The 12887-nt window shown below is 42.0% G+C and overlaps 1 protein-coding gene across 1 annotated transcript in view; it reads left to right on the plus strand.

Moving 5' to 3' along the window:
- The window catches only part of LOC147035768 (extracellular calcium-sensing receptor-like), a 100314-nt gene that overhangs the window by 30756 nt on the left and 56671 nt on the right, over positions 1-12887 (plus strand). The window contains exons 6-7 of the mRNA XM_085869402.1: positions 3109-3232; positions 10001-10393. Coding sequence (XP_085725528.1) covers positions 3109-3232; positions 10001-10393 — 517 coding nt within the window. The remainder of the gene's footprint in view (positions 1-3108; positions 3233-10000; positions 10394-12887) is intronic.

Here is a 12887-nt window from a genome sequence, read left to right on the forward strand (position 1 = left end):
AGAAGTTATAAACATAAGATATATCGTGAAGAAGTAAATAAAAAAGCATTAGGATCCTTTGATGATAAGAGATTTATTTTAGATAATGGAATAGATTGTGTTTCATATGGATATTGTATGATAGAGTGTATAGCATAGATTGTGTTTTAATGATGCTTAATTTTAATAATGATAGATGAGTTGGGGTTTTTAAGGGCTCCCGCCACATTTTTTCACAATATATAAATGGTCAAACCAAGTATTAATCAAACTAATGAGTGGATAAAATCTCAGTCTTGGAATATAAATGGAAAACATAATGAATGTGAAAAATATCAAATAAGTCTTTTTGAAAAAATAACTGAAACAAAGGTAAATAAAACAAATAGGCAAATCAATTTAAAAACTGGTAAGTTGGAGGATGTATCGAAAAAAAAAATCCTTGAATGGACTGAAAACTTTGATGGTTATCAATTGAACAATGGAAAAACAATTTACTATAATCTCAAAATGATATGTCGCTCAGGAGGTGGTCAAACAAGAGCATTAAGAGAAGTTTATCATTTAATAATGACACTAAAGGGGTATCTTAAAAAATATAAAGATTCAAATGTTTTCTTTTTAAATAAATATTTTAGATGGGGATTATTGTGCAAAGAAAATTAAACTATTGAAGGAATTTGAGAATGAAAAAATCTTTATAGGTTCAATGAGTGAACTAAACAATATGCATTGGTTATTTGAAAAAGAGTGTCCCTCGGCTTACATGTTTCAGATATTTCTTTCGAATCAACTTTAACAAATCACATTACTACTTTACTACTTGAACAAATCTTTATCTTATTGCATTGGTTATTTTAAAAAAAAGTGCCCCCAGATTAAAGGGGGATCCAAATAAATATACCTTGGGATAAAAATGGGGTTTATTTTTTGGGAAAAAAAAATTGAATCGCTTAGAATCCCCCATTCATTAACATGGGGGAAAGTGAGCCAGAATCAGTATATTCACCCTACTGTTGAATTCAATTACCTGATATGCAAATGCTCTTCAAATTTCAAGTCCATCAGATGAAATTTGAGGATTTTAGAAAATTTGCCTCAAATTAGCGTTTTGGCCTATGCAGACTTTTTCAGTCAACCAAATTTTACGAAACTTCAATGCGAGACCATCGCAGCATCGTTGATATTAAATCTCGCAATTAAATTCAATGATCGGTTGAACGGTTTGGGCTGGAGGATAGCAGACAGATAAACGAACACACACACACACACACACACACACACACAAAAATTGCCAAGTAACAAGAAGACCATTACCTTCAGAAAATCCCTGTAATGTCCATCTTGTATACCCTGTGTTCCCTACACCCATCACTCTCCCTTCCACATATCTCTTAATGTCTCTGTTCCCCACTGTTTTGTCCTTCCCACTCCCTCCCCTCTTGTCTCATGCCCCCCCCCCCCCTGCTGTGCATTTTGTGTTAGCTCTCATACGAGCCTCAACAAGGTATACAAAAAAAGTCATCGTTAGAAAATCCATTAAACAAATTTGACCTCAAAAATAATTGGTGATTGAATTCAATGACCAAATATACAACTCCTCTTAAAATTTCAAGTGAATCGGATGAAAATTGACAACTTTAGAAATGCAGCCTATATTGACCTTTTGGTTTATGTTGACTTCAAAAAGAATTGGTGGTTGAATTCAGTAACCACATCTGAAAATCCTCTTTTTATTTCAAGTCAATCGGATGAAAATTGAGGATTTTAGAAATTCGGTCCATGTTGTCCTTTTGTCCGAGGTTGTCCTCAGAAATAATTGGTGGTTGAATTCTGTGACCTAAAATATAAATCGTCTCCAAATTTCAACTAAATGGGATGATAATTGAGGATTTTAGAAATGCAACCAAAGTCGTTGACCTTTGGCATATGTTGACCTTTTGACATTTTGATCTCAAAAGCAATAGGCTTCTTCCTTGTGACAAACTCTACCATGTGGTGAAGTCTCCTGAAGATCGGATTTAAATTGTGACCTGTATGTGACAAACAGACAGACAAACAATAACAAAATTGACTGACCAATATACTTGAAAAATCTCCGATTTTGCAAGTAACAAACAAACAGACAGACACACAAACAAACGGACCCCAACACAATTTCGTTTCCTTTGGTGAGGGTAAATATAAGCTACTTTATTTTACTACTCCTGTATTTACGAAAACTTTACAAACATTCTTCTGTGTTTCGTCCCCTCCATTCTCTCCAGTTTTCTTGTTCGTTCATTCCAATGATTGCGTCCACCTGTGGTTCCACTACCGTCGCTGTCATTGTGATGCAATTTCACCCTCTCACACCTCGCTCTTCCATGAGCCAATATATTTTATACACATAGAAAAAGTCCCTCAATTTGATAGTTCACTGGAAAGAGATCTTAAAATTTTCACGTTGATTAGAAATCAACCTCAACAAAAAAAGTATTTTTGTTTCTCTTGATTTCTGCACAAAGAAATAAAATATAAAACAAAAGAAGTACACAAAAAGTTTGTCAGCGAAGAAGTGAACAATCAAGCAAAACCATCAGTTGAAGGAATGTAGATGTGACATTGTCATCGTCATGGATATTTTGAATTGATGTGACTGGCAGCTTCCAGTGTACCATACGTGATTCGCTAGCTGAGTGGAGCATGTTATTCTCATCGCTGATTATCACGTGAATTTTGCATGTTGCATGATTTTTTCCGAAACAGATCAAATGGGATATACACGTAACTGTGAAAAGAAACCCAGCAATTTAACATTTAATGTTTGAATTTTTAAGAAACCCAGCAAGATAACCCAGCAAATGAACTCATTGAACAAAATCCAAGCAAAGTTGAGCGAACTTGTTCTGGATTTGTCCAGATGAATCACTTAAGCATGTGGCCAATATTAGCTGTATAATGTAATGGTTGAGTCGATATTTTACTCATAGCTCGACTTGCTTCAATGCTCAGCATGTTTATTTCACTTTTCACTTCATAATCAGAGCAAGAAATAAAAGAAAGTGAATGCAGACAATGTTATTATAATAAAGAGAATAATCATGCATATTAAATTTTTTTTCTTACTTTTAATGCACCTGAGTGCAGGTTCCTCGGTCGATCTGCAGTGAACCTTGCTCACCTGGAACACGGAAGGTGGCCCGAAAGGGTGAACCTTTTTGCTGCTTTGATTGTGTGCCCTGTAATCCTGGGGAATTCTCCAGTTCTCTTGGTGTGCAAGTAAACAATTGTTTTTACAAGCTTATTCAATGTTTTACAACTCCTTTAGCTTGTGGTAAAAACCATTTCCTTAAACCTGGCATAAGGCTTAACAGACACACACACACACACACATATATATATATATATATATATATATATATATATATATATATATATATATATATATATATATATATATATATATATATATATATATTGTAGCAGCCCTGGCGGTAAGCTTAATTCCCCCGACCCAATTGTCGTGGAGGGGCGGTTAACAGCGACGAGGCCGGATCGCCGAGGCCAACATGTGATCCTCGGAGATTATAGCACGAGGGATGGTTAAGGGTTAAGACATACCAGAGGCATTCACCAGAACGGTAGCATAAGGGCTTTATACGAGAAGCCACAGCAGATACAAGTAAGTTAAATAAATACAGGTATTTCATGAAAATCAAATATTTACAATTGTAATAATTCAAGGTGTGTTCATAAAATAGACTGAGGTAAACTAAATCTAATTTCATATTTGAGGTGCCTCCACACTCAGACACAAAAACAGACAAAGGGGTAAAGAAAATAAATTAAAAAAAAATTCTCCCTTTCTCCCAGCACTTAGAAGTTATCTTTGAGGACATGATGATCGAACCGCATCGACAGCTATCGGGAAACCAGACCCAAAATGATGCTGAGCCACTCTCTTGTGGTGGGAAATGGACAGGAGGTAATTCGGAGATGGTACTCGATGTTGAGGCTCACAAACTGCAGTATAGCTTCTCTGTCCACAACGATGGCCGACATGACGATACAATTTTTGAGACTTCATTATCAGGCCATGAGGCACACTCTCCTTCCCTCCTCAGTAACCTAAACACTTTACTGCGCAGCCGAAGTCAATGACTCATATCTTGCTGCAGAACATGGGCAAATTCACACAGCACGAACATGATAAACATGCACCTTCCTTGTCCTGTCAAGGAGAAGCAACTGTAATGCCCTTCTCTTCCAACCGCAATCTCCTCACTCATGTCACACTCTCAACCACGTCCCTCACACTGAAATCTAAACCCAACAAAACCATCTCCACTTCCTCCTCGCTTCTGATGTCACGCCCATCATTCGTCTACCTCCAGGCGTAGCTTGTGGCACGAAACCGGGAAGGTGTGGCTTCTACCTTCTCAACACGTTTGGCTCGCTTGTTGTTTTGAGGATGTGATTCCTGTTATTGCTGGCTTGTAAATGCAAAAATGTAGACAAGGTCAGAGGGGGTAATCACATACTGGGAAAAATTAGTCTTAGACCCAAAATAATTAACACAATACCCCCCCCCACCCCCTCGTGTGGTGAGAAGTAACATTTAAGCTCACATTTTCCCCACTTAATTCACATTGATATGTCTCGCAAACGTCCATGGACAAAGCAACTCGAAAAAATCCTGTCTTTTCCGTGAAATTCGTCAATCTACCCCCCAAAACCTTAACACAGTCTCCAGCCCCCACCCCAACCCTGGAACCGCAGCTCCTACAAGGTTCTACCATTCCAGCCTTACCACTTACTGACTATCTCCTAATTAGCCTATGAAATTAATTAGGAGGGGATATGGGAAGCGAGCCATCGCAAACTTACATAATCTCCTTAAAGTTCTACACTGCTTCAACATAACAATTAAAATATTGGCAAAACTCTTGACAATTCGCTCCTCACTCCTGGGGTGGAAGAAAATATCAGAAAGCACACACAACAAATACACTGTGAGACAAAACCTTAACCAATTTTTTTTTTCACGTTTATGCATCCCCCTTCTAAAGACTGCATTCCGCGGTGGATGTGTTACCTGTGGAGTATGTGTCACAATGCCCAATGTTACCTGTGGAGCCATCCCAATTTACTTCTTTCAAATTTCTATGACCCTGTCTCTCTGGTACAGGTTCGCGAGAAGGATCAAGTAAACCTTCCCTCACTCACTCACACACATAAACCCAATATCAATCATTCATTCCAACCATGCAAGACCTCTTCTTCTTCTTCTTTCGGCTGCTCCCTTTAGGGGTCGCCACAGCGGATCATCCGTATGATCCGCATCCTGATTTGGCACATGTTTTACGCCGGATGCCCTTCCTGACGCAACCCTGGTCGCCTCTTACAACACAGGGATATGGTACACCAATTTTAACCAGGGTATACACCAGCCCAGTATACTGGTTCTCATTTCACCGACCTCGGAAGGATGACAGGCTGAGTCAACCCCCTGGTGTATTAATTCAGTGGCCCAACGGGGCTTGAACTCGGGACCTTTTGGATCCCAAGCCGCTGCCCTAACCACTGCGCCAACACCAGGCTCCAACCATGCAAGACCATGGCTTAAATATTATTACACACATGTGCGATCCTCAACTAGGTGGCGGGGAGGTACCGTATAACATGGATGGAGGGGACACTTCCAGTTGAGGTGCCTGCAGTCCAAAAACAAGTTGCCCATCTTACGACTTCTTTACCCCCCCCCACCCTCAACTATTCGGTCCCTGACAGCCAAACAGCCCTTTTGCTGCACATTCCACACCATTCGACCTCTCTTGGCCTCATCCAGGTAAGCACGGATCTCTTTACTGCTGGTCACCCAATCAAACCTCCCCTCTGATAGGTCTCCATTTCCAAACACCACCGGCTGCCAGCGACAAATTTCCTCGGTGGGGGGGGGGCACAGTCACCGTTCCTCCAGAGCTTGATCCATTCGGGGCAAACCCCCATATCTTCTCCACCCACACAATCCAACATCTCATTTCCTCCCCTGTATACATTCAATTCTCAAACATTGCAATGCAAAATGGTGATCGTGTTCGTACTGTGACAAGGCCTGCTTACATGTTATAATCCACATTTATTCTCCAAACACAACTCAATTCTTGACACATAACAGACATCAACACCACTAGATGATTCTGGTTTCCAAATCGATACATTTACCGACCATTGAGTCAGTCTCACCCGCTCCCATCCTAATTAGCAATGTCCAAATTTCTAGCAAAACTAAACACCTGGGACAGTAAGCGTCAAGGCACCTCACCCTAAGTGCAAGGTGTCGCAGGTTGGTCGGGTCAAGAGTGTCAACCACCCATTCTAATTATCTTCACACCCTTCTAATCGATGCTTGTGGATTCGTTGCTTTCTATCTCCCTGGATTTTATACATTTTTTTTTCTAAATCTCCCTATTCCAAAATGTTGTAGACTACCTGGCTGATGCTTGGGTGCAGTTGTAGACTTCAACCACAACTCAATGAGGAGATAACAGTGAACCAGGCCGGCCACAGGAACTGCATCCACAAAGCCTCCTGTGAGAGGCAGCAGGATCGATGTCAACATCTCCCTCCAGGATCTGGTAGATCCAAATTTCTCTTACCCACTCCCAGAAGCCTGCATCCTCCTACAGGATCTGGTGGACCCAAATTTCTCTCATCCTGTATCTTGTCAGCTAAATGTTTCTTCAATAGCTGGAGTTCTGGAATTAGCAAACGCTGTGGTTCTTGTTCCGTTTCAAGTTCTGGCTCTTCCTTGCCTGGAGCCACCACTACTGGACTCACATATTCAGCCAGAGAAAGAAACAATGGCTCCACCAATTCTCTTTCCAGATTTTCCTCTTGGAAAGTGTTCATTTCATTGAGATTCTTTAGAAAGCTTATCTTCCTCATCCATCTTCTTGCCTCCAATCCAATAATCATCATCGAATGGTTAATTCCCCACAACACATGCCTCAACATCAAACTCCCTCTCAAGTGGCACAATCTTTGGAGTATCCTACTCAACCACTGGATCGAAAGAAGACTGACAAAGTCCCTCAGAAAGTTCAGCATGGTTCTCTCTGCTAAAAAGTCCAGTATTTGGCAATTCACCTTTGTCTTGCAATTCATCCAGCTGTTTGCCAATATCCATTTCTGATGAAGCTATCAGTCTGACATCTGGAGAGGATTTCTGGGATACATCAGCAACTGCTAGTTCATCCAATGAAACAATTTTGAGCATCATCTTCATCACTGGAATCCTCTACAGTAGCACTGAGTGGGGGCATCATCTCCTCAAAGCTTGCACTCGACTCAGCCTGGTTTGATTCAATATGAGTCTCTTGCTCAACCAACAGGAAGCAACAGTTGCTGCAACTCTCCTCCTCAACACATCCTTCTTGGGATTGCTCCAATCCTGGCTCAACAAAACAAACTTAAAGATCTGCCTTCTTGTAAGTGCCAAGTTCAGGAAGCAATGCTTCAGGAAGATCATTATCATCACCCAGTACCTTCACAACTTCAATGTTATTCTCCTTCACAGCAGCCAATGTATCACTCTCGACTGTACAATCATCAAAAAACAATTCTGGAGATCCAATGTCAACTGCAGCTGTACCATCTGCATCACAACAAAGAGAAGCACAAAACTCGTCACAATTCTCTGCCTTAGCATCACCTCCAATACATTCATAAACAGTGAGTAATTGGCCTTCATAACTCTTATCTGAATCAGAACTCTGGGATTGGTTGTGCTGGTGTAAAATTCCTCCCCCTGTTGAATGCGTGGGTTTCTTTAGTCCTTGATTTGGATTAGGCAATGTCTGCACATGCTGAGCATTCTATTTGAATGGAATGCAGGCATGATATGTGGCCTCAACGAGGACCATGTCTCCAACTGTTGAAGTCTTTCCCTTGACGGCACTGAGCTGGAAGAACACGTCCTCATTAACAAAACCAAAGTTATCGTGTAACTTGGTAACAACGCCTGTGAACACTCGCTGCTTCTGTGGTTGGGGCTGAGCGTGGAGTTGCACGTAGGACAATGCATCCTCAACCTTCGAAAGCTGGAACCGTTGCCCTTCCAAGCGTCCATTCCTTTGCCATATTTCTTCCCTTTGTTCAACAATTTTGTTTCCCATTTCTCTCATTTTATTCCTTTGTTCATAAATTTGACCCTTCACCCCATCAATTTGTCGCAATTCACTCTTCATTTGTTCCATCACTTTATTATTCCTGTGTTCATTTTGCCTCCTAATTTCCGCTCCAATTCTGTCTTTCAATCGTTCATTCCCTTCCCTTATTTCCTTTCTTTGTTCCAACGTGAACGGGAGAGCCAACACACCCACTTCCTGATTTGATGGCCCAGGAATGAGGAAGGTTCCTACCCCATTGCCATCACCCAGCTCTACCCCCAGCTTGCTTCATTCATCCTTGCTACCTTCCCGCCGAAAAGCCATCTTGTGCATGTCCATTTCCCGGGCACATTCAATCTCCTCCGAAAAAAAATATACATTTCTCATAAATTTCCAAGCATTCTGTTCTCTTGACACCAATTCACGACACAATTTGTACCTCGATCAATGCAACCCCCACTCCCTTGAAGGTGGAGAGGTGATCGTTTAAAATTTTGATTCCTGATTATTTTCTTCTTTTTTTTTTAAGCTGAGCTCGCTCCAACAACAAACGTCGTGGTCCCGATGGATCCATAAATCCCACCCTTGAACAACGATTGTCGATGAGTGTTCAAATCGCACTCCCTAACACCAATTATGGTGATCAACAATTTTGTGTCCCTTGTGAAATGTCGATCAGAGTTTGAATCATGCACTCAGGAGGGAATCAGGGGGTTTCATATCCCACTCCTGGTCAACAAATGTCGTGGCCCTGGTGGTTCGGTTAATTCCCCCGACCCAATTGTCATGGACGGGCGGTTAACACCGACCAGGCCGGATCGCCGAGCGGTTTTCCTTGTAGGCAAACATGTGATCCTCGGAGTTTATAGCGCACAGGACGGTTAACGGTTAGGACATAACAGAGGCATTCACCAGAATGGTAGCACAAGGGCTTTATACAAGAACCCGCAACACATACAAGCAACTTAAATAAATGCGGGTATTTAAAGAAAATCAAATATTCACAATGGTAATAATTCAAGGTGTGATCATAAAAAACAGAACGTGAAGTAAACTAAATCTAATTTCCGATTTGAGGTGCCTCCGCACTCAGACACAAAAATAGACAAAGGGGAAAAGAATAAATAAAAGAAAAATTCTCCCTTCCTCCTGGCACTTAGTTTTGGGTCCAGAAGTGACCCAAAGCTTGACGATCTTTTAGGACTTGACGATCGAACCACGTCAGCGCTCAGGAAACCTCACCCAAAATGGTGCCGAGCCGCTCTATCGTGGTGGGAAATGCAAAGGAGGCAATTTGGAGATGGGACTCGACTTCAGGGCTCACAGATCAATCTTTTCCCAACAGTGTTGTAATGCACTCCAGACCACAGTCAGACTTGCTCACAACAATTTTATCTTTCTCTCAAATATATTAAGTACTAGACGACCCGTGAACCCGTTGGGTTCCCGTTGTGACAGCGGTTGATAAAAACAATCATTTCCAAAAACAAAATAAAAAATAAAAAAAGATAGTTCCAGTGAACTATACCGCTGAGGTTGTTTGCATTCATCAAATTCTCCCGAAGAGGACTTGACTGAAACGGGAATTTATTTTTTAAATATTTTTTTCGTTGCCTGATTTGAACGAAACTTGATAATGAAAACCACAGCCGAATGTTGAATAAGGTGGGCTGAAAATTTTTGCGCTATCATGTACTGTTTTTGCTGTATTTCGGGAACATACATACATACATACATGCATGCATACATACATACATACATACATACATATATATATATATATATATATATATATATATGTATATATACACAAGATGAGAGCTTTAGTAATATATAGATGAATGTATATTTATATAATCTCATTACAGATTCAGAAGATTGTTATCGTTGCCAAGAAAATCACTGGTCCAACGAACAGCGTGACACCTGTTTGCCCATGCCCGAGGAATATCTGACCTACTTTGATGCACCAGCCCTCATTCTATTGGCTTTCGCTTTGTTGGGGCTCATCATCATTGTGAACATTTTTGGGTTGCTTTTCTGGCACAGAAATACACCAGTGATGAAAAGCCATGGCCCCTGGTGGATCTATGGCATTATTCTCTGTTCACTAGCAGGCTGTTTAGTAAACACTGTCAATTATCCTGGAGAACCAAGGTCTGTCCCGTGTCGAGTGAGAGAATCATTAGCTTTCACTCTACTTACACTCGCCATTGTTTGTATTCTCTGGCAAACAGTCTCACTCATTACTGTGGACACACGTAGGTGAAATGCTTCCTTTCTATTACATATAATGCTGACAGACCACAATAAACACTGTAATTTTTCTCTTTTAATTTGATTTGATAAAATGTTTATTTTATCAATATGGAGCTGCACACAGCTGCCATTGCATTTATAGAATAAGAACAAGCAATGAAAGATTGCATACCCTGCCCAGACTTGTTTTGTGTGGTGTTATAGTACGTATTTTAAAGACAAACAATCAAATTGTACAGACTTTATAAAAGTACTCTTATTCTAAGTGTACAAATTTGATAGACATACTCACATTCTGACAAGACATACTGCAATCAGTTCAGGTCAGGTCAGGTCTGGCAGCATTCACCAGTGCAGCATGTCACTGTGTCCACTTTACACCGGCACTCCAGGGGCTTCCATCTGGGTATCCCCCAGGCTAATGCCTGGCCAATCCCGATCTCCTTGCGATGTTCATCAACCTGCTGCAACCATGAGGCAAGTGGTTGGCCCATTTGGCCTCCTCCACCCACGAAGCTCCCTCGCTGAGAGTGTCTGGTGAGCAGGATCAGCATCACAAAAACGAACCACATGTACATACAGCCACAGTTGATGCTCACAGACAATGCAGGTAACAAATCTCATTTGATTCTCTCTCAGCAACTGCTCGTTGAACACAAAGTCCAACCAGCGATAGCCAAAGATTCTCCAAAGACATGTGGTACCAAAGGAATTAAGTCTCCGTCTGGTCAGAATCCAAGTCTTACATCCATAGACCAACACTGGAAGCATCAAGGACCTGATGACTCGGACTTCCATTCTCCCGCACAGGTACCGGCAGTGCCACACCCCATGAGCCAATAAATCCATTACTCCGCAGGCTTGACCCAGACGTCTGTTGACCTCTGGTTCACAGCCAGGAGAGACATGAATATCACTTCCAAGGTAAGTGAATCTCTCCATGACCTCAACATCCTCGCCACAAAAGGCACAGACAGGACAGCAGCATGCAAGATGTCATTGAATGCCTGGATCTTAGTTTTGACCCAGGAAACACATAATCCCAGCGACTCTGACTCCTCATTCAGCACCTTGAGGGCCCCCATAAGGATATCTAAAGTCTCCGGAAAGATGACTGCCTCATCTGCGAAATCAATGTCAGAGATCTTAACATTCCCAGATTATGCAAACCACAACTTGATCTCTCCGACTTCCTCAACAGAATCCAGTCCACACAAGTGCTGAAAAGTGTTAGGGCCAGCAAACACCTCTGAAGAACTCCAGTAACAACTGGAAATAAGTCAGACTTGGTACCACCACATCTCAGAGCACTCTCAGTTCCAAAGTATCATACAGACATCAGATCGATCAGTTTAGTTGGCACCCCACAAAGATCAATAATCCTCCAGAGGGCATCGCAATTCACTGAATCGAATGCTTTACAGAGATCAACATAGGCTGCAAGCAGCCCCTGCCGAAACTCTCGTCTGCATTCAGTGAGGACACAAAGAGCAAGGATACGGTCAATCGTTGACCTCTTTGGTCTAAAGCCTGATTACTCTGGATTCTGGTGCTCAGCAGATGGTGGCGAACAGTATCAAGAATTATCCGAGCAAAGACCTTGCCCTCACTGAGAGCAGCATCACCCTTCGGTAGTTGTTGCAGTCTTGGCGATCACCCTTCCATTTCTTGAGAGGGACAACAAGGCCCCTCTTCATATCAGTTGGGATGATGCCTGCATTCCAGGCAGAACACAGAACTGCATGCAATGACATGAGTGGAGCATTTCCAACTGCCTTGAGAAGTTCAGCATGGATGCCACAGATGACAGGAGCATTAACCCATTTCAACTGGTTCACCACAGTCTGTGTTTCCACAAACAAAGGTGGACCACAGTTGAGTGGAGGGTCAGCAATTGGGATAATTACACCGCTGACATCCAACTCGACTGCTGGTGGAAAAACCGCTCAAAGTAAACGGCCAAGCGGGGCTTCACTTCAAACTCCCCTGTGAAGAGCTCACCACCCTCTGCTCTAACTGCAGTGCACCGAGGTATGGGCTTGGAGGAATGCAATGCACACATTCCCCTGTAAGCAGGACGAGAATCACTTGACCACAGGTGATGCTCAACCCCCTCACAGATTCCTCACATATAGGCCTCCTTGTCCACCCTTATTGTACGTACAGTTTTACGCCTCATTTCCCTGAACAGCTCAGCTCTGCCATTCAGCCTGGCCCTGCGACTCTGGTCACTGGTATCCAGTGTCCCTTGAGAGACCAAATTCTTCTTTGCCCTCCAGTGAGTTTCCAGACAACCACCTTCAACATCAAGGATGGTGGTCTTGCAGGCACTCTACAACTCTTGAGGATCCCCCAAAGCTCCCAAACCCAACCAAATCTCTACTATGACTGTTCACACACTCCTCAGATACACTCTTATCATTGAGCTTGCCAACATCCAGCCCTGGCTGGGATGGTAAAATTCTCCTGAATTTAAGCTGCAATTTCAGAGTTGCT

The sequence above is a fragment of the Eptatretus burgeri genome, chromosome 1 (assembly GCF_056783735.1).
Source record: "Eptatretus burgeri isolate ZD-2024b chromosome 1, Ebu_testis_v1, whole genome shotgun sequence".
Taxonomy (NCBI): Eukaryota; Metazoa; Chordata; class Myxini; order Myxiniformes; family Myxinidae; genus Eptatretus; species Eptatretus burgeri.